This window comes from Pseudophryne corroboree, chromosome 6, assembly GCF_028390025.1.
Source record: "Pseudophryne corroboree isolate aPseCor3 chromosome 6, aPseCor3.hap2, whole genome shotgun sequence".
Taxonomy (NCBI): domain Eukaryota; kingdom Metazoa; phylum Chordata; class Amphibia; order Anura; family Myobatrachidae; genus Pseudophryne; species Pseudophryne corroboree.
In genome coordinates this window covers 183,105,218-183,130,661 of record NC_086449.1, presented here as the reverse complement: position 1 = coordinate 183,130,661, position 25,444 = coordinate 183,105,218, and the positions used below count along the sequence as shown (strand labels likewise).

The following is a 25,444-nucleotide window of genomic DNA, read 5'->3' as shown; positions in this document are numbered from 1 at the left end:
CCCTCAAGGTTTACATATCTGCCTTTTCGGTGTGGTTTCAGAGAAAGATTGTGTCTATACTTGACATTAATACATTCACTCAGGGCGTATTGCGGATTCAGCCTCCCTATGTCCCTCCTGTGGCTCCATGGGATTTGTCTGTTGACCTGAATGCCCTGCAAGAGTCTCCATTTGAACCTCTTGAGTCAGTGGAACTTAAATGGCTTATGGCTAAGTTCCTGTTCTTACTGGCTATTGCCTCTGCCAGAAGGGTGTTGGACATAGGCGCTTTGTCCTGTCGTCCACCCTTTCTGATATTTCATCGTGACCGAGCAGTTCTTAAAACTCGCCCTGGTTATTTACCTAAGGTGGTGTCATCTTTTCACCTTAAATCAAGAGAATGTGGTTCCGGCCTTCATCTCTTCTGAACTGTCCTCCAAAGAACGGTCTTTGGATGTTGTACGGGCTCTCCACATATATGTGGAGAGAACTGCCTCTATTAGGAGGTCAGATACCCTTTATGTACTGTTTGGTTTCCACAAACGTGGCTGGCCTGCGAATAAGCAAACTTTGGCCAGATGGATTAGAATGGTGATTGCACAAGCTTACACGCAAGCTGGACTTCAAGCTCCTTCTGCTATTAAAGCCCATTTTACTCTGTCTGTTGGACCTTCTTGGGCGGCCCGCCGTGGAGCGTCCGCAGAACAATTGTGCAAGGCGGCTATGTGGTCCTCAGTGAACACGTTCATTAGGTTCTATGCCTTTGATACTTCCGCCTCCCAGGATGCTGCCTTTGGACGCCGGGTTCTTATACCCGCTAAGGCGCGTCCACTCCCTTGAGGAACTGCTTTAGGACATCCCGATGTATTCCCTGTGGAACACAGTAAATACTGCTGCAGAAAGGAGATTTATGGTAAACTTACCATGGTTAAATCTTTCTGCGAGGTACACTGGGTTCCACAGTGCGCCCACCCTGACGCACCTAGCTTCTATGGGTTTGTATGGGATTAGACGCTAGTCCCTTCTCCTGTCATGAGAATGTGGTTCTATGTGACTAACATCTGCCTTCTCTTTTACCTGCTCCTGCACTGGACTGGTTAACGAAACTGAGCTCACAGTGCCTGGAGGCAGGGTTATAGAGGAGGCCCCAATGCATCCTGGGACAGCTAAAGCTTTAACCTGTTGGTGCCTGGATCAATATCCATCTCTACACCCCAATGTATTCACTGTGGAACCCAGTGTACCTCGCAGAAAGATTTACCAATGGCAAGTCTACCATAAATCTCCTTTTACTAAGCCTTGGAGAGAGATAAAGTGGACATTGATAAAGTACCAGCCAGCCAACTCCTGTTATTTTTTAAACACAGCCTGTAAAATGGCAGTTAGGGGCTAATTGGCTGGTGCTTTATCTCCGTACACTTTATCTTCATCCAAGGCTTAGTAAATAGACCCCTTGGTAACACAGTGGTGGTCAGAAGGGGCTTCTCTTGTTTGTGGGTGCGTTGTTCTGGACTCCCCAAGATTCAGCTGCAGTAGAAGGGCCAGAATCCCATGATTCGGCTGCTCTCAGTCACTGCATGGCTGGGAGTGCGCCACACAGTGATGATATCACCACACAGTTCTTTCCCATCTTATCATTGACTGAGCGCAACTGCATCATGGGACTATCTACAGGCAGCTGGGAGAGCCTAAGGAGGAACAGATAATGTGACTGGAACCGAGATGAAAGTATTATACTACTACTTCCAGTCCAATCCACAGAGTGTTTTGAATCCCACAATACCCAGGATCTAATAAGCAAGTATATTTTACCCCTTTCACACCGCACAAATAACCCGGTATCGTCCCGGCATATTGCCGGGTCGACACAGGTCAGCGTGTGGTGTGACAGCGCCAAGTCCGAATTCCCGGGTCACCTGACCCGGTAATTCAACCCGGGTTATAAGTATTGTTATACCCGGGTTGAATACCGGGTCAGTGGCTGCATAAACGGATTCCCGGGTTGATGCGACCCGGGACCCATTTACTAGATAAGGAGAGGCGGCTTGGAGATGAGCTCATCTCCCAGCACCGCCGCTCCCCCCCACCACCACTATGGCAACCGACTCAGCATATTGCCAGGTCTGGAAGCCAGCGAAAGGGGTAGGAGAGTCTCCAATGCCGGATCCCACCAGGGAAGGATCCATTTCCAATTCCCAGGTGGGATCCGGCATTGGAGATGTGAAAGTGGAATTTTTGGGACTCAGCTATTAAAAAATATATATATTTATTATCAGTGTACTTGTCCGCGTGACATTTTATTTTATGGAAAGTAATCTCCCGTGAAAACTTCTAAAGAGTACAAGTTGAGTTGCCCATAGCAACTAATTAGGGTTAGCCATTGTTGTTCATTAGTTTTAAACCATCAGCTAGGAACTATTGATGGTTTGCCCGTGCGCAGATAGCACATGTTCATACCACGTGGACGCCCACCATCGGGCCTCTGCCACCAATATTTTACCTCCCATTGATGGTTAAAAACACTCACCATCAACCAATCAGTTCCTAGATAATATTCATCAAATAGATTCTATAAATTAATAGGTAGAAACTGGTTGGTTGCTATGAGCAACTTCTCCACCTGTTCTCTTTAGATTTAATAACAACCCAGCCCCCCCCACAAAAAAAATAATGATATATAATAATGATAATAATTATTATAAGTGGGTAGTGGGTGTTACGGTTGCAACAAAGGATCACAGAGAGATATTACAAACATGATTTTGACAATCCCACAGGTTAACACCACCAAGCACTGTACCTAAAAGATGAATTCACTGAGCAGGTAGACAGATATACAGTGTCCTTATATTGCAGTGACTTCCCCTGGGCTCACCTTGGGTCTCCTGGCCGCAGCATGCTCCAGCTTCTCCCGCACGATCAGGAGAGCTTTCCCTATCTCCTCTGACATGCCTCTTCTCCACATTGACAGGCTGCTACTCCACTACTTCCGTTTTGCTATTTCCACAGGGCAGCTACAAACGTATAGCCAATGGCATGAGGAGCCCTCAACTCCTCAGCCAATCCGAACTCCCGAGTAGGCTAAAGAGGAGGCGGATATATAACGCCAGCTGGGCATTATGAGCTGCCATGCTAGGAAGGTCAGAAATACAAACCCATCGCTGGCGCATCATTACGAGAATTGTGAGACTGTATTAGTATTATGTATGCAGTATTATTACTTGCGACAATAATGTACCTTTCAAAAAGCAGCAGTCTGTGGCGTGGCGGCAACGCTTGCTTGCTGGCTACTGAAAATCACCTCTCTAGGGTGCGCCCATAACAAAAATGGCTGCCGCATCAGCAAGCCGCGCCGTGATGACGTCCTCCATACGAGTGACACCTGAAACTAAGTAGCAGCGCATTCAGGAACAGGTGGAACCAGGGTTGCATGTGCTGTGGGTAGGTGCTAGATCAGGGGTTGGCAATTATTTCAGGTTTGGGCCACCTACACTTTCCAGTGAATATTCGAGGGTCACCTCCCCTTGTATGTGTCCCTTCCTCCCCAATATAATGCATTATATACTTCATTATTCACATATTAACAATGGTGATAGGCAAAAATAAATACAAATGTCTAAAAAAAAAATAAACAGAAGATCGTTCATTCAGGTACAAATACAACTATAAGGCAGCCATTTAAAAAAAAAAAAAAAAGTATCCAGTCTTATGCTGTTATCAGTAATATTAGCAGCTCCCGTCTCTCCCTACCTGGACACAGCTGCCAGCTCCCCCTTCCCCCTGGGAACAGCTAGCGATAGGTTCCCTTCCCTTTCGCTCCATGTGCACAGTTGCTATTTCCCTCCCACCCTTGGCACCGTTGCCAGCTCACCCCCCCCTTCTTTCTGGGCACAGCTACCAGTTCCCCTCTCTCCCTCTCCATGTGCAGAGTTGCTATTTCCCTCCCTCCATTGCCACAGTTGCCAGCTCCATCCCACCCCCATACTGTACACCCCTACTCCCCTCACCAGGCAGGTCCCGCTGCTACCCACCAGCCAATCATGGACACTCCGCAGACGCAGTACCTTAGGCGCAGATTCAATAACCACAGCAGTGCTCATGCATTCAATTTTCCTGCCGCCCACATCCACGCTCTGGCTTTGGCTCCATCCCCAACACCGCCCAGCGCCTGACATCACAAGGTAATTCCAGCTGACTCTACCAGACTTGCGCGCCCTATTTGCCCATCCCTATGCATGATCCCAGTGGGCTAAAGGACCTCTGATGTCAGGGGGAGGAGCTAGATCGGTGGATTAGCACTTTCACTATCCACGTTAACATCTATTCCCTTTAGTAACCCATGTTCTGACCTTGCTCCTTCCTCTTCTTGTCACGGGTCACATGGTAGTGGCATCAGAGGTTCTTTAGCATTGTAAAATTTAGCCATAACCATCTATCGTGGAAGAGCAGGAAGATTAGGAAGAGCAGATGTGTCAGCATCCAGTGAGCGGCAGTGCTGGGTGCCGGAGGCAGTCATCACCTGGCTGTGGTGTCATTGCATGTTGAGAGGGTGAGGGCAGTGTATGTGTGTCTCTGTCTCTCTCCTGGCAGTGCCTCTGTGTGTATATGTTTATAGTTGGCATCCCGAGGGTTAAGATGCTGGCAGTCAGAAGACCAGCGCTAGAATCATGAAAGTCACCATCCCAAACGTAAGTATGTCGGAAGGTTAGGGTTAGGCTGCAGGATGGGAGGGTTAGGGAGAGTAAGGAGATGTGTTAACAGATGTACTAAAATGTGTTGGTATTCTGACCGCCAGCATCCTGACTTTCAGGATTCCATACCCAACCTGTCTCTCTCTCTCCTGGTAGTGCCTTTGCGTGTCTCTCTCACTCTTGGCAGTGCTTATGTGTGTGCGCCATGCTACCAGTGATATCTGCGGCACAGATCTCTGGAGAGGTAATACATGCCACGCAGACAGAGAGGTTTTGAGTGGGTGCAGTGTGTATGATATCTGCCATCCTGGAACCAGGGGCCTGTGTGCACTGCACACCCTACACCTATTATAGTTGCACTCATGCCCCATAATTATTTGTAACCAGGTTGTGGGAGATCTTCCCCCACGCCTGGCCTACATTATTTCTCTAACGTCCTAGAGGATGCTGGGACTCCGTAAGGACCATGGGAATAGATTGGCTCCGCAGAAGACATGGGCACTTTAAGAAAGACTTTGACTCTGGGTGTGCACTGGCTCCTCCCTCTATGCCCCTCCTCCAGACCTCAGTTTGATACTGTGCCCAGAGGAGATGGGTGCACCGCAGGGAGCTCTCCTGAGTTTCCTGCTAAGAAAGTATTTTAATTAGGTTTTTTATTTTCAGGGAGCCTGCTGGCAACAGACTCCCTGCATCGAGGGACTGAGGAGAGAGAAACAGCCCTACTTCTCTGAGTTTCAAGGTCCTGTTTCTTAGGCTACTGGACACCATTAGCTCCAGAGGGAGTCGAAACACAGGTCTCACCCTGGAGTTCGTCCCAGAGCCGCGCCGCCGCCGTCCTCCTCGCAGAGCCAGAAGATAGAAGCCGGGTGAGTATGAGAAGTAAGAAGGCTTCAAAGGCGGCAGAAGACTTTGTGATCTTCACTGAGGTAAAGCACAGCGCTGCAGCTGTGCGCCATTGCTCCCATACACCTCACACACTTCGGTCACTGTAAGGGTGCAGGGCGCAGGGGGGGCGCCCTGGGCAGCAATATAAACCTCTATTATGGCATAAAAACATATATACATGTACAGCTGGGCACTGTACATGTATATAAAGAGCCCCCGCCATGGTTTTGAATAATTTGAGCGGGACAGAAGCCCGCCGCCGAGGGGGCGGGGCTTCTCCCTCAGCACTCACCAGCGCCATTTTTCTCCAGAGCACAGCGCTGAGAGGAAGCTCCCTGGACTCTCCCCTGCTTACTGAGGTGACAGTGGGTTTTTCAAAAGAGGGGGGGCACATAATTGGCGAAAAACGTGTTATTTCAGCGCTACTGGGGAAACATTCTGTGTTTTGCCTGGGTTATATAGCTCTGGGGTGTGTGCTGGCATACTCTCTCTCTGTCTCTCCAAAGGGCCTGGTGGGGAACTGTCTTCAGATAAGAGCTTCCCTGTGTCTGTGGGGTGTGTCGGTACGCGTGTGTCGACATGTATGAAGTGGAAGGCTCACCTAAGGAGGAGGGGGAGTGTATGAATGTCAGATCTCCGTCGGCAGCGCCGACACCGGACTGGATGGAGATGTGGAATGTCTTGAGTGCTAGTGTAAATTTATTACACAAGAGATTAGACAAGGCTGAGGCTAGGGAACAGTCAGGTAGTCAGACCATGCCTGTCCCTGTGTCACCGGGACCTTCCGGGTCTCAGAAGCGCACATTGTCCCAAATAATGGACACAGATATCGACACGGATTCAGACTCCAGTGTCGACTATGAGGAGGCAAAATTACAGCCAAAAGTGGCTAAGGGCATTCGATATATGATTATTGCAATAAAAGATGTTTTGCATATCACAGGAACCCCCTGTCCCTGACAAGAGGGTACACATGTATAAAGAGAAAAAGCCTGAGGTCACTTTTCCATCCTCGTATGAGCTGAGCGAGCTGTGCGAAAAGGCTTGGGAATCTCCAGACAAGGGGCTGCAGATTCCCAAAAGGATTCTTATGGCGTATCCTTTCCCGCAAACGGATAGGATACAATGGGAGTCTTCTCCTAAGGTGGACAAGGCTTTAACACGTTTATCAAAGAAGATAGCGCTGCCATCCTAAGATACGGCTACCCTCAAGGATGCTGCTGATCGCAGACAGGAGGTTACCATGAAGTCCATTTACACACATTCAGGTACAATTCTTAGACCGGCAATGGCGTCGGCCTGGGTTTGTAGTGCTGTCGCAGCATGGACAGACTCCTTATCTACGGAAATTGAGACCCTAGATAAGGATACCATTTTAATGACCCTAGGGCATATAAAAGATGCTGCGTTATATATGAGGGATGCTCAAAGAGACATTTGTTTGCTAAGTTCCAGAATAAACGCTATGTCTGTTTCTGCTAGGCGAGTCTTATGGACCCGACAGTGGACGGGTGATGCCGACTCAAAGAGGCATATGGAGTCTTTGCCTTACAAAGGTGAGGAGTTATTTGGAGAAGGCCTCTCGGACCTCGTCTCCACAGCTACGGCAGGTAAATCGAATTTCTCTGACGTCCTAGTGGATGCTGGGAACTCCGTAAGGACCATGGAGGAATAGCGTCTTTGCAGGAGACTGGGCACAAAAAGTAAAAGCTTTAGACTAGCTGGTGTGCACTGGCTCCTCCCCCTATGACCCTCCTCCAAGCCTCAGTTAGATTTTTGTGCCCGAACGAGAAGGGTGCAAGCTAGGTGGCTCTCCTGAGCTGCTTAGAAGTAAAAGTTTAAATAGGTTTTTTATTTTCAGTGAGTCCTGCTGGCAACAGGCTCACTGCATCGTGGGACTAAGGGGAGAAGAAGCGAACTCACCTGACTGCAGAGTGGATTGGGCTTCTTGGCTACTGGACATTAGCTCCAGAGGGACGATCACAGGTTCAGCCTGGATGGGTCCCGGAGCCGCGCCGCCGGCCCCCTTACAGAGCCAGAAGAGCGAAGAGGTCCGGAGAAAGCGGCGGCAGAAGACGTTCCTGTCTTCAAATAAGGTAGCGCACAGCACTGCAGCTGTGCGCCATTGCTCTCAGCACACTTCACACTCCGGTCACTGAGGGTGCAGGGCGCTGGGGGGGAGCGCCCTGAGACGCAATAAAAACGATATAAAAACCTTATATGGCTAAAAAAAATGCATCACATATAGCTCCTGGGCTATATGGATGCATTTATCCCCTGCCAGTTTCCTGAAAAAAGCGGGAGAAAAGGCCGCCGTGAAGGGGGCGGAGCCTTTCTCCTCAGCACACAAGCGCCATTTTCTTTCACAGCTCCGCTGGAAGGACGGCTCCCTGACTCTCCCCTGCAGTCCTGCACTACAGAAACAGGGTAAAACAGAGAGGGGGGCACTATTGGCAGCTAATATATAAATACAGCAGCTATAACAGGGAGTAACACTTATATAAGGTTATCCCTGTATATATATATAGCGCTCTGGTGTGTGCTGGCAAACTCTCCCTCTGTCTCCCCAAAGGGCTAGTGGGGTCCTGTCCTCTATCAGAGCATTCCCTGTGTGTGTGCTGGGTGTCGGTACGATTGTGTCGACATGTATGAGGAGGAAAATGATGTGGAAGCAGAGCAATTGCCTGTGTTAGTGATGTCACCCCCTAGGGAGTCGACACCTGACTGGATGGTAGTAATTAAAGAATTACGTGACAATGTCAGCACTTTGCAAAAAACTGTTGACGACATGAGACAGCCGACAAATCAATTAGTGCCTGTTCAGGCGTCTCAGACACCGTCAGGGGCGCTAAAACGCCCGTTACCTCAGATGGTCGACACAGACCCTGACACGGATACTGAATCCAGTGTCGACGGTGACGAGACAAACGTAATGTCCAGTAGGGCCACACGTTACATGATCACGGCAATGAAGGAGGCATTGAACATTTCTGACACTACAAGTACCACAAAAAAGGGTATTATGTGGGGTGTAAAAAAACTACCAGTGGTTTTTCCTGAGTCAGATGAATTAAATGAGGTGTGTGATAAAGCGTGGGTTTCCCCCGATAAAAAACTGCTGATTTCTAATAAATTATTGGCACTATACCCTTTCCCGCCAGAGGTTAGGGCACGTTGGGAAACACCCCCTAGGGTAGATAAGGCGCTCACACGCTTATCAAAACAAGTGGTGTTACCGTCTCCTGATACGGCCGCTCTCAAGGAACCAGCTGATAGAAGGCTGGAAAATATCTTAAAAGGTATATACACACATACCGGTGTTATACTGCGACCAGCGATCGCCTCAGCCTGGATGTGCAGCGCTGGAGTGGCTTGGTCGGATTCCCTGACTGAAAATATTGATACCCTGGATAGGGACAGTATATTATTAACTATAGAGCATTTGAAGGATGCATTACTATATATGCGAGATGCACAGAGGGATATTTGCACCCTGGCATCTAGAGTAAGTGCGATGTCAATTTCTGCCAGAAGAACGTTATGGACGCGACAGTGGTCAGGTGATGCGGATTCCAAACGACATATGGAAGTATTGCCGTATAAAGGGGAGGAGTTATTTGGGGTCGGTCTATCGGACCTGGTGGCCACAGCAACGGCTGGAAAATCCACCTTTTTACCCCAGGTCACCTCTCAGCAGAAAAAGACACCGTCTTTTCAAACCCAGTCCTTTCGTCCCTATAAGGGCAAGAGGGAAAAAGGCCGCTCGTTCCTGCCCCGGGGCAGAGGAAGGGGAAAAAGACTGCACCATGCAGCCTCTTCCCAGGAGCAGAAGCCCTCCCCCGCTTCTGCCAAGTCCTCAGCATGACGCTGGGGCTCTGCAAGCAGACTCGGGCACGGTGGGGGGCCGTCTCAAGAATTTCACCGCGCAGTGGGCTCACTCGCAAGTGGACCCCTGGATCCTGCAGGTAGTATCACAGGGGTACAAATTGGAATTCGAGACGTCTCCCCCTCGCCGGTTCCTGAAGTCTGCTCTACCAACGTCTCCCTCCGACAGGGAGGCAGTATTGGAAGCTATTCACAAGCTGTATTCCCAGCAGGTGATAATCAAGGTACCCCTCCTACAACAGGGAAAGGGGTATTATTCCACGCTGTTTGTGGTACCGAAGCCGGACGGCTCGGTGAGACCAATTTTAAATCTAAAATCTTTGAACACTTACATAAAAAGGTTCAAATTCAAGAGGGAGTCACTCAGAGCAGTGATAGCGAACCTGGAAGAAGGGGACTATATGGTATCTCTAGACATCAAGGATGCTTATCTCCATGTCCCAATCTACCCTTCTCATACAAAACTGTCATTATCAGTTTCAGACGCTGCCGTTTGGATTGTCCACGGCACCACGGGTCTTTACCAAGGTAATGGCCGAAATGATGATTCTTCTTCGAAGAAAAGGCGTATTAATTATCCCTTACTTGGACGATCTCCTGATAAGGGCAAGGTCCAGGGAACAGTTAGAGGTCGGAGTAGCACTATCTCAGGTAGTGCTACGTCAGCACGGGTGGATTCTAAATATCCCAAAATCACAGCTGATTCCAACAACACGTCTACTGTTCCTAGGGATGATTCTGGACACAGTCCAGAAAAAGGTGTTTCTCCCGGAGGAGAAGGCCAGGGAGTTATCCGAGCTAGTCAGGAACCTCCTAAAACCAGGACAAGTGTCAGTGCATCAGTGCACGAGAGTCCTGGGAAAAATGGTGGCTTCTTACGAAGCGATTCCATTCGGAAGATTCCATGCAAGAACTTTTCAGTGGGATCTGCTGGACAAATGGTCCGGATCGCATCTTCAGATGCATCAGCGGATAACCCTATCTCCAAGGACAAGGGTATCTCTCCTGTGGTGGTTACAGAAGGCTCATCTTCTAGAGGGCCGCAGATTCGGCATTCAGGATTGGATGCTGGTAACCACGGATGCCAGCCTGAGAGGCTGGGGAGCAGTCACACAGGGAAGAAATTTCCAGGGCTTGTGGTCAAGCATGGAAACGTCTCTTCACATAAATATCCTAGAGCTAAGGGCCATTTACAATGCCCTAAGTCAAGCAAGGCCTCTGCTTCAGGGTCAACCGGTATTGATCCAGTCGGACAACATCACGGCTGTCGCCCACGTAAACAGACAGGGCGGCACAAGAAGCAGGAGGGCAATGGCAGAAGCTGCAAGGATTCTCCGCTGGGCGGAAAATCATGTGATAGCACTGTCAGCAGTGTTCATTCCGGGAGTGGACAACTGGGAAGCAGACTTCCTCAGCAGACACGACCTCCACCCGGGGGAGTGGGGACTTCATCCAGAAGTCTTCCAAGTGATTGTAAACCGTTGGGAAAAACCAAAGGTGGACATGATGGCGTCCCGTCTCAACAAGAAACTGGACAGATATTGCGCCAGGTCAAGGGACCCTCAGGCAATAGCGGTGGACGCTCTGGTAACTCCGTGGGTGTTCCAGTCGGTATATGTGTTCCCTCCTCTTCCTCTCATACCAAAAGTACTGAGAATCATAAGAAGGAGAGGAGTAAGAACGATACTCGTGGCTCCGGATTGGCCAAGAAGAACTTGGTACCCGGAGCTGCAAGAGATGCTCACGGAGGACCCGTGGCCTCTACCTCTAAGGAAGGACCTGCTCCAGCAGGGACCTTGTCTGTTCCAAGACTTACCGCGGCTGCGTTTGACGGCATGGCGGTTGAACGCCGGATCCTGAAGGAAAAAGGCATTCCAGATGAAGTCATCCCTACCCTGATCAAGGCCAGGAAGGATGTAACTGCAAAACATTATCATCGCATTTGGCGAAAATATGTTGCGTGGTGTGAGGCCAAGAAGGCCCCTACGGAGGAATTTCAACTGGGTCGTTTCCTACATTTCCTGCAAGCAGGATTGTCTATGGGCCTGAAATTAGGATCCATTAAGGTTCAAATTTCGGCCCTGTCGATCTTCTTCCAGAAAGAACTGGCTTCAGTGCCTGAAGTTCAGACGTTTGTCAAAGGGGTACTGCATATACAGCCTCCTTTTGTGCCTCCAGTGGCACCTTGGGATCTCAATGTAGTTTTAGGGTTCCTAAAAGCACATTGGTTTGAACCACTTGCCACAGTGGATTTGAAATATCTCACATGGAAAGTGGTAATGCTGTTGGCCCTGGCTTCAGCCAGGCGCGTATCAGAATTGGCGGCTTTATCCTATAAAAGCCCTTACCTGATATTTCATTCGGATAGGGCGGAATTGAGGACTCGTCCTCAATTTCTCCCTAAGGTGGTTTCAGCGTTTCACATGAATCAACCTATTGTGGTACCTGTGGCTACTAGGGACTTGGAGGACTCCAAGTTGCTGGACGTAGTCAGGGCCCTGAAAATATATGTTTCCAGGACGGCTGGAGTCAGAAAATCTGACTCGCTGTTTATACTGTATGCACCCAACAAGCTGGGTGCTCCTGCTTCTAAGCAGACGATTGCTCGTTGGATTTGTAGTACAATTCAACTTGCACATTCTGTGGCAGGCCTGCCACAGCCAAAATCTGTAAAAGCCCATTCCACAAGGAAGGTGGGCTCATCTTGGGCGGCTGCCCGAGGGGTCTCGGCTTTACAACTTTGCCGAGCACCTACTTGGTCAGGGGCAAACACGTTTGCTAAATTCTACAAATTTGATACCCTGGCTGAGGAGGACCTGGAGTTCTCTCATTCGGTGCTGCAGAGTCATCCGCACTCTCCCGCCCGTTTGGGAGCTTTGGTATAATCCCCATGGTCCTTACGGAGTTCCCAGCATCCACTAGGACGTCAGAGAAAATAAGAATTTACTTACCGATAATTCTATTTCTCATAGTCCGTAGTGGATGCTGGGCGCCCATCCCAAGTGCGGATTGTCTGCAATACTTGTATATAGTTATTGTTACAAACAAATCGGGTTGTTTATTGTTGGAAGCCATCTTTTCAGAGGCTCCTACGGTTATCATACTGTTAACTGGGTTCAGATCACGAGTTGTACGGTGTGATTGGTGTGGCTGGTATGAGTCTTACCCGGGATTCAAGATCCTTCCTTATTATGTACGCTCGTCCGGGCACAGTATCTTAACTGAGGCTTGGAGGAGGGTCATAGGGGGAGGAGCCAGTGCACACCAGCTAGTCTAAAGCTTTTACTTTTTGTGCCCAGTCTCCTGCGGAGCCGCTATTCCTCCATGGTCCTTACGGAGTTCCCAGCATCCACTACGGACTATGAGAAATAGAATTATCGGTAAGTAAATTCTTATTTTTTTGCCTTCTGTTCCCTCACAGCCTAAGAAAGCGCCTCATTATCAAATGCAGTCCTTTCGTTCGAATAAAAGCAGAAGAGTACGAGGATCGTCCTTTCTTGCCAGAGGTAAGGGCAGAGGAAAAAAGCTGCACACAGCTAGTTCCCAGGAACAGAAGTCCTCCCCTGCCTCTGCAAAATCCACCGCATGACGCTGGGGCTTCCCTGGGGGAGTCCGCTCAAGTGGGGGCACGTCTTCGACTTTTCAGCCACATCTGGGTTCATTCACAGGTGGATCCCTGGGCAATAGAAATTGTTTCTCAGGGGTACAAGCTGGAATTCGAAGAGGTGCCTCCTCGCCGGTTTTTTAAGTCGGCTCTACCTGCGGCTCCCTCAGAGAGGGAGTTGGTGTTGAATGCAATACAAAAATTGTATCTTCAACAGGTAGTGGTCAAGGTTCCTCTACTGCAGCAAGGAAAGGGTTATTACTCAACCCTGTTTGTGGTTCCGAAACCGGACGGTTCGGTCAGACCCATTTTGAATGTAAAATCCCTGAACCTATACTTGAAAAGGTTCAAATTCAAGATGGAATCGCTCAGGGCGGTCATCGCCAGCCTGGAAGGGGGGGGGTTTTATGGTTTCCCTGGACCTAAAGGATGCATACCTTCATGTTCCAATATTTCCTCCTCATCAGGCGTTTCTGAGATTTGCTGTACAAGATTGTCATTACCAATTTCAGACGTTGCCGTTTGGGCTTTCAACGGCCCCGAGGATTTTCACCAAGGTAATGGCGGAAATGATGGTGCTCCTGCGCAAGCGAGGGGTCACAATTATCCCATACTTGGACGATCTCCTTATAAAAGCGAGATCTCGGGAGAAGTTACTGGATAGCGTGTCTCTGTCTTTGAAGGTGTTGCAGCAACACGGCTGGATTCTCAATATCCCGAAGTCACAGTTGGTTCCTACGACGCGTCTGACCTTCTTGGGCTTGATTCTGGACACAGACCAGAAGAAGGTTTTTCTTCCAATGGAAAAAGCTCAGGAACTCATGACTCTGGTCAGGAACCTATTGAAGCCAAAACAGGTGTCAGTGCATCACTGCACTCGAGTCCTGGGGAAAATGGTGGCATCGTACGAAGCCATTCCCTTCGGCAGGTTCCATGCGAGGACCTTCCAATGGGACCTACTGGACAAGTGGTCCGGGTCACATCTACAAATGCATCAGAGGATCACCCTGTCCCCCAGAGCAAGGGTCTCTCTCCTGTGGTGGCTGCAGAGTGCTCACCTCCTAGAGGGTCGCAGGTTCGGCATTCAGGACTGGATCCTGGTGACCACAGACGCAAGTCTCCGAGGTTGGGGAGCAGTCACACAGGGAAGAAATTTCCAAGGTCTTTGGTCGAGTATAGAGACTTGTCTCCACATCAACATCCTGGAGTTGAGGGCCATATACAACGCCCTACGTCAAGCGGAGGCATTACTTTGCAACAAACCAGTTCTGATTCAGTCGGACAATGTCACCGCAGTAACTCATGTAAACCGCCAAGGCGGCACAAGGAGCAGGGTGGCAATGGCGGAAGCCACCAGGATTCTTCGCTGGGCGGAAAATCATGTAAGCGCACTGTCAGCAGTGTTCATTCCGGGAGTGGACAACTGGGAAGCAGACTTCCTCAGCAGACACGACCTGCATCCGGGAGAGTGGGGACTTCATCAGGAAGTCTTTGCGCAGATCGCAGGTCGGTGGGAACTGCCCCAGATAGACATGATGGCGTCCCGTCTCAACACAAAGTTAAAAAGGTATTGCGCCAGGTCAAGAGATCCTCAGGCGATAGCTGTGGACGCCCTGGTGACACCGTGGGTGTTTCGGTCGGTCTATGTGTTTCCTCCTCTTCCTCTTATACACAAGGTGTTGAGAATAATAAGACAAAGAAGAGTGAGAACAATCCTCATTGTTCCAGATTGGCCACGAAGCACTTGGTATCCGGATCTACAGGAATTGCTCACAGAAGATCTGTGGCCTCTTCCTCTAAGACAGTACCTGCTGCAGCAGGGGCCCTGTCTGTTCCAAGACTTACCGCGGCTGCGTTTGATGGCATGGCGGTTGAGCGCCGGATCCTAGCGGAAAAAGGTTTTCCGGATGAGGTCATTCCTACGCTAATAAAGGCTAGGAAGGACGTGACATCAAAACATTATCACAGAATATGGAGAAAATATGTTTCTTGGTGTGAGGCCAGGAATGCTCCTATGGAGGAATTCCATCTGGGTCGTCTCCTTCACTTCCTGCAAACTGGAGTGAATTTGGGCCTAAAGTTAGGCTCCATAAAAGTTCAGATTTCGGCCTTATCCATTTTCTTTCAAAAGGAATTGGCCTCTCTACCTGAAGTACAGACTTTTGTAAAGGGAGTACTGCATATTCAACCTCCTTTTGTGCCTCCGGTGGCGCCTTGGGACCTTAACGTGGTGTTAAGTTTCCTTAAGTCACATTGGTTTGAACCACTCAAAACGGTGGAGTTAAAATATCTCACTTGGAAGGTGGTCATGTTGTTAGCCTTGGCTTCAGCTAGGCGAGTTTCGGAATTGGCGGCTTTATCACATAAAAGCCCCTATCTGGTTTTCCATATGGATAGAGCGGAGTTGCGGACACGTCCTCAATTCCTACCTAAGGTGGTCTCATCCTTTCATATGAACCAACCTATTGTTGTGCCTATGGCTACTCGTGACTTGGAGGATTCCGAGTCCCTTGATGTGGTCAGGGCTTTGAAAATTTACGTGGCCAGAGCGGCTAGGATCAGAAAAACAGAAGCACTGTTTGTCCTGTATGCAGCCAACAAGGTTGGTGGCCCTGCTTCAAAGCAGACTATTGCTCGCTGGATCTGTAACACGATCCAGCAAGCGCATTCTACGGCAGGATTGCCGTTACCAAAATCGGTTAAGGCCCATTCCACTAGGAAGGTGGGCTCGTCTTGGGCGGCTGCCCGAGGGGTCTCGGCACTACAGCTGTGCCGAGCTGCTACTTGGTCGGGGTCAAACACCTTTGCAAAGTTCTATAAGTTTGATACCCTGGCTGAGGAGGACCTCATGTTTGCTCAATTGGTGCTGCAGAGTCATCCGCACTCTCCCGCCCGTTTGGGAGCTTTGGTATAATCCCCATGGTCCTTACGGAGTCCCAGCATCCTCTAGGACGTTAGAGAAAATAAGATTTGAAACCTACCGGTAAATCTTTTTCTCGTAGTCCGTAGAGGATGCTGGGCGCCCGTCCCAAGTGCGGACTACTTCTGCAAGACTTGTATATAGTTATTGCTTAAATAAGGGTTATGTTATAGTTTCATCGGTTTTGGACCGAAACTATGTTGTTTTTCATACTGTTGGTTAGTTTAACACAAGTTGTCACTGGCCTAGACTGAGGGTGTTGTGAACTCGGGGATTCTTCCGATGGTTGGGAAGAGGAACCACAACTGAGCCGGAACAGGGGTGGCCTAATATAGGATTTCCTCATACAGGACGCTGACAGTAAGATTTGGTGAAATATTGAAGAGCTTTATTGCAGGAAAAGAACAACTTAAAGTCATATATCATAAAGGAACTTATGAGGGAATGTCCAGACCCATTGAAGGGTTTTGTGAGCAATATTAGAGATGCTGGTGACTGGAGGAACTGTGGGTGAAGTTTAAAAGTCACTGATAACTTGTAGAACTTGTAAATGGTGGTTAAAGACACAAATGGTTAAAAGAACTTGTGAGCGGGGATTAAGACACTGGTGATTTGAAGAATTTAAGTGCGGTGGTTTAGGACGCTGTTGATTTGTAGAACTTGAGAACGGTGACTGAGACGCTGATGATTTGAAGAACTTAAGTGCAGGGGTTTCAGACGCTGTTGACTTGCAGAACTTGAGAACGGTGACTGAGACGCTGATGATGTGAAGAACTTAAGTGCAGTGGTTTAAGACGCTGGTGATTCGTAGAACTTGAGAACGGTGATTAGGGCCCGCAGCCCACGCTGATTCCCAGGAGCACTGGTGACTGGTCCGCAGAGAGACACACCGGCCGCTGGATACACTGGAACCGGTGCAGCGAACTGGCACCTGGAAATGCCGGAGACACTGGAGTACAACTTCAGAGATCCTTGCCAGGAACAAGAGCGCTGGCATCCACGTCAGGGAAAAGACGATACTCAGGCGCTGAGGCTCTGTCCGGCGTCTGACTTTGAATCTCCCGCCGCCGCTGGATTGGCGGAACAGTCTGATGACGTCACCTGCCCCCCGTCCACGTGATGCCGGGTGTCATGGCAGCACCCATGCCCTGGAGAGCCGCGCCAGCCAGGCACCGGAGCCCGTGGCCCACTGAAGGCGGAGGCCGCAACACAGACCAGCAGACACGCAGGGGTAAGCGCGGCGAACACCGCCTCTGGCGTGTGACAGTACCCCCTTCTCCAGGAGTGGCCCCTGGACACTTTCCAGGTTTTGTTGGATGTCTGGAATGGAAGATCCGCACCAGTCGGGGAGCCATAACTTCAGTAGCCTTGACCCAGCTCCTTTCCTCGGGGCCAAAACCTTTCCATTCCACCAAATACTGTAGATTCTTGTGAATAGCGAGAATCAAGAATAGCTTTGATTTCAAAGTCCGTACCCTCTTCAGCCTCTGCAGAGGTTGGCCTTGGGGGCTTGGAACGAAACTGGTTCAAAACAAGAGGGCGAAGAAGAGAGACATGAAAGGAATTTGGTATCCGGAGATGAGAAGGCAATCCCAATTTGCAAACAACCGGATTCAGGACTTGTAACATGGGATAAGGACCAATGAACCTTGGAGCGAACTTCATGGTGGGCACATTCAAACGGAGATTGCGGGTAGAGAGCCATACCCTGTCACCAACCTTGTATTGAGGAGCTGCCCGTCGCTTCCTATCTGCAAAGAACTTATAGCGGCCAGAAACTCTCTTGAGGTTGGCATGAACTCGACTCCAGATTTGACTGAAGTGCCGGAGAGTAGAGGCTGCAGCAGGAACTTCTTCCGGAGGACAAATGGGTAATTCTGGAACTTGGGGATGAAATCCATAATTAATGAAAAATGGAGGCTCACCAGTCGAAGAGTGGTATAGATGATTATGGGCGAACTCGGCCCAGGGCAACAACTCCACCCAATTATCTTGCGAGGGGGAGAGGTAAACACGGAGAAAAGTCTCTAAATCTTGATTGACGCGTTCAGTTTGCCCATTGGTCTGTGGATGGTAAGCGGATGAAAACTTGAATTTTATTTGTAAGGCCATACAGAGGGCTCTCCAGAATCTTGCCGTAAACTGTACCCCTCGGTCAGAAACTATTTCCAGAGGTAACCCGTGCAGGCGGAAGTGTTCCCGAATAAATAACAAAGCCAACTTAGAAGCTGATGGTCAACGGAACAAAATGTGCCATCTTAGAGAATCGGTCAATAATCACCCAGACGGTGTTATGACCCTTAGAGAGAGACAGTTCAGTAACAAAGTCCATAGAGATATGAGTCCAAGGCCTCTTAGGAATGGACAATGGGTGCAACAACCCTGCAGGAGGCAGACGAAGAATCTTGTGCTGAGCACATTGAGGACACGAGTTGACATACTCTTGAACGTCCTTCTTCATAGTGTCCCACCAGTAAGATCTTCGTAAAAATTCCCACATCTTTTGAACTCCAGGATGGCCAGAAAACTTGGAAATGTGAGCCCACTGCAACAATCTTGGTCGAAATTTAGCTGGCACAGACATTCTTCCAGGAGGAGGACCCAACGCGGTGGGAGCCGCTGAAAGAGAAACTGGACTGAGAATCAAAGCCTTTTCAACGGAATTCTCCTCATCCGAAGCCACTAAGGAACGGGATAGGGCATCCGCCTTGGTGTTAAGAGTTCCAGCCCGGTACTTAATGACAAACGAAAATCGGGCAAAGAAGAGCACCCATCTTGCTTGACGGGGATTCAAGCACTGGGCCGTCTTGAGATACAGCAAATTCTTGTGATCCGTGAAAATCGTAATTAGATGTTTAGCACCTTCCAAAATATATCTCCATTCTTCCAAGGCAGATTTTATTGCCAACAGCTCTTTGTCTCCAATGGTGTAATTTAGTTCAGCAGGAGAGAACTTGCAAGAATGGAAACCACATGGATGTAACTTCCCATCTGGAGCGTACTGCGAAAGTACGGCACCAATGCCTACCATAGAAGCATCAACCTCCAGAAAGAATGGTTTTAAAAAGTCTGGTTGCTGAAGTACCGGAGCGGTCATAAAGGCTGCCTTCAACTGAGCGAACGCTGCTACAGCTTCAGAGGACCAATGGCTTGGGTCAGCCCCCTTCTTGGTTAGGGCAGTAATAGGCGCCACAATAGTAGAGAAACCCCTTATGAATTTCCGGTAGTAATTTGCAAACCCTAGAAATCGTTGCACCGCTTTCAAGGAAAGAGGCTGAGTCCAGTCCCGAATAGCAGAAAGTTTCTCCGGATCCATACGCAACTCCGTGCCTGAAATAATGTAACCCAGAAATGGAATAGAGGGGACCTCAAAGGTGCACTTGGAAATCTTGCCGTATAGATGGTTCTCTCGCAACCGAAGAAGTACCTCTTTAACTTGTACTCTAAGCTCAGTGAGATTGTTCGAAAATATCAGGATGTCATCCAAATATACCGCTACATTTAGGTATAGCATATCCCGAAAGATTTCATTAATGAATCCCTGGAAGACGGCGGGGGCGTTGCTGAGGCCGAACGGCATTACCAAGTACTCATAATGCCCGTCCCTAGTATTGAAGGCCGTCTTCCATTCGTCCCCTTGTCGGATACGTATCAAGTTATAAGCGCCCCTTAAATCGAGCTTGGTGAAGACTCGAGCTCCGCGAACTCTATCAAAAAAATCCGTGATGAGCGGCAAAGGATACTTCTTCTTAATGGTGACTTCATTTAGACCACGATAGTCGATACATGGCCTCAGGCCTTCGTCCTTTTTCTTCACAAAAAAGAAGCCTTCTCCCGCCGGGGAAGTAGAGGGGCGGATGAATCCCTTCTGCAGATTAGACTTGATATATTCTGACATAGCTTGCGTCTCGGGTACTGATAAAGGATAAGTGCGACCCCGAGGTGTCATTTTCCCCGGAATGAGCTCAATAGGACAGTCCCAGGGTCTATGCGGTGGTAACTGATCGGCCGCCTGTTCCGAGCACACATCTGTAAACTCCCGATAAGCCTCTGGAATAAGCCCTTCGTCCGACTTGGAAGATACACGAAGCGGGTAGACAGGAGTGAGACAATTCGAATGACAAAATGGACTCTCAAGAAATTATCTGTGTCGACCTCCAGTTGACGTGAGGGTTGTGACGCTTGAGCCAGGGAAGACCAAGAACGAGATCGTGAGGCATCTCCCGAATCACAAGGAACTCCAGATGTTCTTGATGCAAAGCTCCCACTTGCAGCTTGATTGGCATAGTATGACTTGAAATCAGACCATTAAGAATTTGGGTACCATTAATAGCAGTTATCGTAATAGGTCGTTCGACCGGCCGTAACTTCAAACCCAGATTCTGGGCACAGGAAAGAGAAATAAAATTCCCCGCAGCCCCTGAGTCCAACAGTGCCATAACGGTTTTGACTTCAGACTCAGAAAACAGAGACACGGAGAGTAAACAGTCCACTGCCGGAGAAGATTGAGAAAAGACCCCTAGCTCGTCTTCTCCAGAACAAGCTAGGACTGCCCGTTTCCCGGGCGAGACTTGCAAAACTTGAGAAAATGATCCGCCGCTCCACAGTAGAGGCAGAGTCTACCCTCACGACGACGCTGACGTTCTTCTGGGGACAGCCGAGACCGATTAATCTGCATGGGTTCGTCTGGACTTGAAATAACTGTTTGCTTAGACGGAAGAGATTGGAATCTCGACCGGTCTGACCGACTACGTTCACCACCTCGTTCCTGCACGCGAAGGTCCACCTTTACACAGAGTGAGATCAACTGTTCCAAGGAATCTGGCAGATCTCTAGTGATCAACTCGTCCTTTAAACGATCCGAGAGCCCGTTCCAAAAAGCAGCCCGAAGGGCATCATTATTCCAGCACAGTTCTGAAGCTATAGTTTGAAAGTGAATCACATACTGTCCCACTGTACGAGAGCCTTGTCGAACTCGGAGCAAGTCAGCAGAGGCAGCGGTCGTCCTGCCGGGCTCATCAAAGATCCTTCGGAATGACGTGATGAAGTTGGTATAACTAGAAACTAACGGATCTGATCGCTCCCACAACGGTGACACCCACTCCAACGCTGAACCCTCAAGCAAAGAGATAATGTATGCCACTTTAGAGCGATCAGTAGGGAAGTTATGTGAGAGGAGTTCGAAATGTACCTCACACTGATTGAGGAAACCACGGCAATTCTTTGGATTCCCGTTATAACGAGGAGGAGTGGGAAGCTGAAGGCGTGACCTGGTTCCAGACAAGGACGGAACATTGCTAGAGACAACCACTGGAGCGGATACTGGAACTGGAGCTGGAACCACTGAAGCCAGAGAAGTCTGGATTTGATCCAGCCGGCCAGATAATTCCTGAAGATAATGCATCACCTGATTCTGTGCTGCTTCCTGACTCTGTACTCGGGAAACCAGGTCCTGCATGGTGCTTACCTCTGGGTTCCGATTCCCCGGGTCCATGTGGCCTGAGTATACTGTCACTGGCCTAGACTGAGGGTGTTGTGAACTCGGGGATTCTTCCGATGGTTGGGAAGAGGAACCACAACTGAGCCGGAGCAGGGGTGGCCTAATATAGGATTTCCTCATACAGGACGCTGACAGTAAGATTTGGTGAAATATTGAAGAGCTTTATTGCAGGAAAAGAACAACTTAAAGTCATATATCATAAAGGAACTTATGAGGGAATGTCCAGACCCATTGAAGGGTTTTTTGAGCAGTATTAGAGATGCTGGTGACGGAACTGTGGGTGAAGTTTAAAAGTCACTGATAACTTGTAGAACTTGTAAATGGTGGTTAAAGACACAAATGGTTAAAAGAACTTGTGAGCGGGGAATAAGACACTGGTGATTTGAAGAATTTAAGTGCGGTGGTTTAGGACGCTGTGATTTGTAGAACTTGAGAACGGTGACTGAGACGCTGATGATTTGAAGAACTTAAGTGCAGGGGTTTCAGACGCTGTTGATTTGCAGAACTTGAGAACGGTGACTGAGACGCTGATGATGTGAAGAACTTAAGTGCAGTGGTTTAAGACGCTGGTGATTCGTAGAACTTGAGAACGGTGATTAGGGCCCGCAGCCCACGCTGATTCCCAGGAGCACTGGTGACTGGTCCGCAGAGAGACACACCGGCCGCTGGATATACTGGAACCGGTGCAGCGAACTGGCACCTGGAAATGCCAGAGACACTGTAGTACAACTTCAGAGATCCTTGCCGGGAACAAGAGCGCTGGCATCCACGTCAGGGAAAAGACGATACTTAGGCGCTGAGGCTCTGTCCGGCGTCTGACTTTGAATCTCCCGCCGCCGCTGGATTGGCGGAACAGTCTGACGTCACCTGCCCCCCGTCCACGTGATGCCGGGTGTCATGGCGGCACCCATGCCCTGGAGAACCGCTGGGAGCCGCGCCAGCCAGGCGTCGGAGCCCGCGGCCCACCGAAGGCGGAGGCCGCAACACAGACCAGCAGACACGCAGGGGTAAGCGCGGCGAACGCCGCCTCTGGCGTGTGACACAAGTTATACGGTGTGATTGGTGTGGCTGGTATGAATCTTGCCCTTGGATTAACTAAAATCCTTTCCTCGTACTGTCCATCTCCTCTGGGCACAGTTTCTCTAACTGAGGTCTGGAGGAGGGGCATCGAGGGAGGAGCCAGTGCACACCCAGAGTCAAAGTCTTTCTTAAAGTGTCCATGTCTCCTGTGGAGCCTGTCTATCCCCATGGTCCTTACGGAGTCCCAGCATCCTCTACGGACTACGAGAAAAAGATTTACCGGTAGGTTTAAAATCTTATTTCTCTAACGTCCTAGTGGATGCTGGGAACTCCGTAAGGACCATGGGGAATAGCGGGCTCCGAAGGAGGCTGGGCACTCTAGAAAGATTTAGGACTACCTGGTGTGCACTGGCTCCTCCCACTATGACCCTCCTCCAAGCCTCAGTTAGATTTCGTGCCCGGCCGAGGTTGGATGCACACTAGGGGCTCTCCTGAGCCCTTAGAAAGAAAGTATAATTTTAGGTTTTTTATTTTCAGTGAGACCTGCTGGCAACAGGCTCACTGCAGCGAGGGACTAAGGGGAGAAGAAGCGAACTCGCCTGCTTGCAGCCGGATTGGGCTTCTTAGGCTACTGGACACCATTAGCTCCAGAGGGATCGACCGCAGGCCCAGTCCTTGGTGTTCAATCCCGGAGCCGCGCCGCCGTCCCCCTTACAGAGCCAGAAGCAAGAAGAGGTCCGGAAAAACGGCGGCAGAAGACATCAGTCTTCACCAAGGTAGCGCACAGCACTGCAGCTGTGCGCCATTGCTCCTCATGCACACTTCACACTCTGGTCACTGAGGGTGCAGGGCGCTTGGGGGGGGGCGCCCTGAGCTGCAATAAAAACACCTTGGCTGGCAAAAATACCACAATATATAGCCCTAGAGGCTATATATGTGGTAAATTCCCCTACCAGAATCCAGAAAAAAGCGGGAGAATAGGCCACGGAAAAGGGGCGGAGCTATCTCCCTCAGACACACTGGCGCCATTTCTCCTTCACAGATCCGCTGGAAGGAAGCTCCCTGGCTCTCCCCTGCAGTCTACACTTCAGAACAGGGTAAAAACAGAGAGGGGGGGCACTAAATTTGGGCGCAATACATATATAATATAAAAAGCAGCTATAGGGGACATAACTCAGTTAGTCCCTGCATTATCTAGCGCTCTGGTGTGTGCTGGCATACTCTCACTCTGTCCCCCCAAAGGGCTTTTGTGGGTCCTGTCCTCATTCGGAGCATTCCTTGTGTGTGTGCGGTGTGTCGGTACGGCTGTGTCGACATGTTTGATGAGGATAATGATGTGGAGGCGGAGCAGATGCCTTTAGAAGGGATGTCACCCCCTGCGGGGCAGACACCTGAGTGGATGGGCTTATGGAAAGTAATGAGTGCACGTATAGACTCCTTATATAAGAAAATCGACACCAGTGTCGACGACGATGAGTCAAACCTGATGCCCACTAAGGCCATTCACTGTATGATTGAGGCAATGAAAGAGGTGTTAAACATTTCTGATATAACTACTGGTACCACTAAAAAGGGTATTATGTTTGGAGAGAAAAAACTACCCGTAGTTTTTTCCCCATCAGATGAATTAAATGAAGTGTGTGAAGAAGCGTGGGCTTTCCCTGATAAAAAATTGGTAATTCCTAAGAAGGTACTAATGGCGTTCCCTTTCCCGCCAGAGGATAGGTCACGTTGGGAAACACCCCCTAGAGTGGATAAAGCGCTCACACGTTTGTCTAAAAAGGTGGCACTACCGTCTCCGGATACGGCCGCCCTCAAGGAACCTGCTGATAGAAAGCAGGAGGCGATCCTGAAGTCTGTATATACACACACAGGCATTATACTTAGGCCAGCTATTGCGTCAGCTTGGATGTGCAGTGCTGCCGCTGCGTGGTCAGATAAACTGTCAGAAAATATTGACACATTAGACAGAGACACGATCCTGTTAACCATAGACCATATAAAAGACTCAGTCTTATATATGAGAGATGCACAAAGGGAAATCTGCCGATTGGCATCTAAAGTAAGTGCATTGTCCATTTCTGCTAGGAGAGGCTTATGGACTCGCCAGTGGACAGGAGATGCAGATTCAAAAAAGCACATGGAAGTGTTACCATATAAGGGTGAGGAATTATTTGGGGATGGTCTCTCGGACCTAGTTTCCACAGCAACGTCTGGGAAGTCAGCATTTTTACCCCATGTCCCCTCACAGCCTAAGAAGGCGCCGTTTTATCAGGTTCAGTCCTTTCGGACCCAGAAAAACAGGCGTGGAAAAGGCGGGTCCTTTCTGTCCAGAGACAGAGGTAGGGGAAAAAGACTGCAACAAACAGCAGGTTCCCAGGAGCAAAAGTCCTCCCCCGCTTCTTCTTCCAAGTCCGTCGCATGACGGTGGGGCTCCACAGGCGGAGCCAGGTACGGTGGGGGGCCGCCTCAAGAATTTCAGCGATCAGTGGGCTCGCTCACAGGTGGATCCCTGGATCCTTCAAATAGTATCTCAGGGGTACAAACTGGAATTCGAGGCGTCTCCACCCCACCGGTTCCTAAAATCTGCCTTGCCGATTGCTCCCTCAGACAGGGAGGCGGTGCTAGCGGCAATTCACAAGCTGTATTCCCAGCAGGTGATAATCAAGGTACCCCTACTTCAACAAGGCCGGGGTTACTATTCCACACTATTTGTGGTACCGAAACCGGACGGTTCGGTGAGACCCATTTTAAATTTGAAATCCTTGAACACATACATAAAAAAATTCAAGTTCAAGATGGAATCGCTCAGGGCGGTTATTGCGAGCCTGGACGAGGGGGATTACATGGTATCCCTGGACATCAAGGATGCTTACTTGCATGTCCCCATTTACCATCCTCACCAAGAGTACCTCAGATTTGTGGTACAGGATTGCCATTACCAATTCCAGACGCTGCCG

At 49.5% G+C, this 25,444-nt stretch overlaps 1 protein-coding gene across 3 annotated transcripts in view; it reads right to left on the bottom strand.

Moving 5' to 3' along the window:
* Positions 1-3,808, bottom strand: part of PLPBP (pyridoxal phosphate binding protein) — a 45,135-nt gene extending 41,327 nt beyond the window's left edge. The window contains exon 1 of one of the 3 annotated variants that reach the window (XM_063925455.1): positions 3,730-3,808. In XM_063925455.1, the coding sequence (XP_063781525.1) occupies positions 3,730-3,801 (72 nt within the window). In that variant the 5' untranslated portion in view covers positions 3,802-3,808. Of the gene's footprint in view, positions 1-2,854; positions 3,030-3,217; positions 3,240-3,729 lie in introns of those variants that run through there. The other 2 variants (XM_063925456.1, XM_063925454.1) reach the window with 2 other exon arrangements.
* Between the last annotated feature and the right edge of the window lie 21,636 nt (positions 3,809-25,444).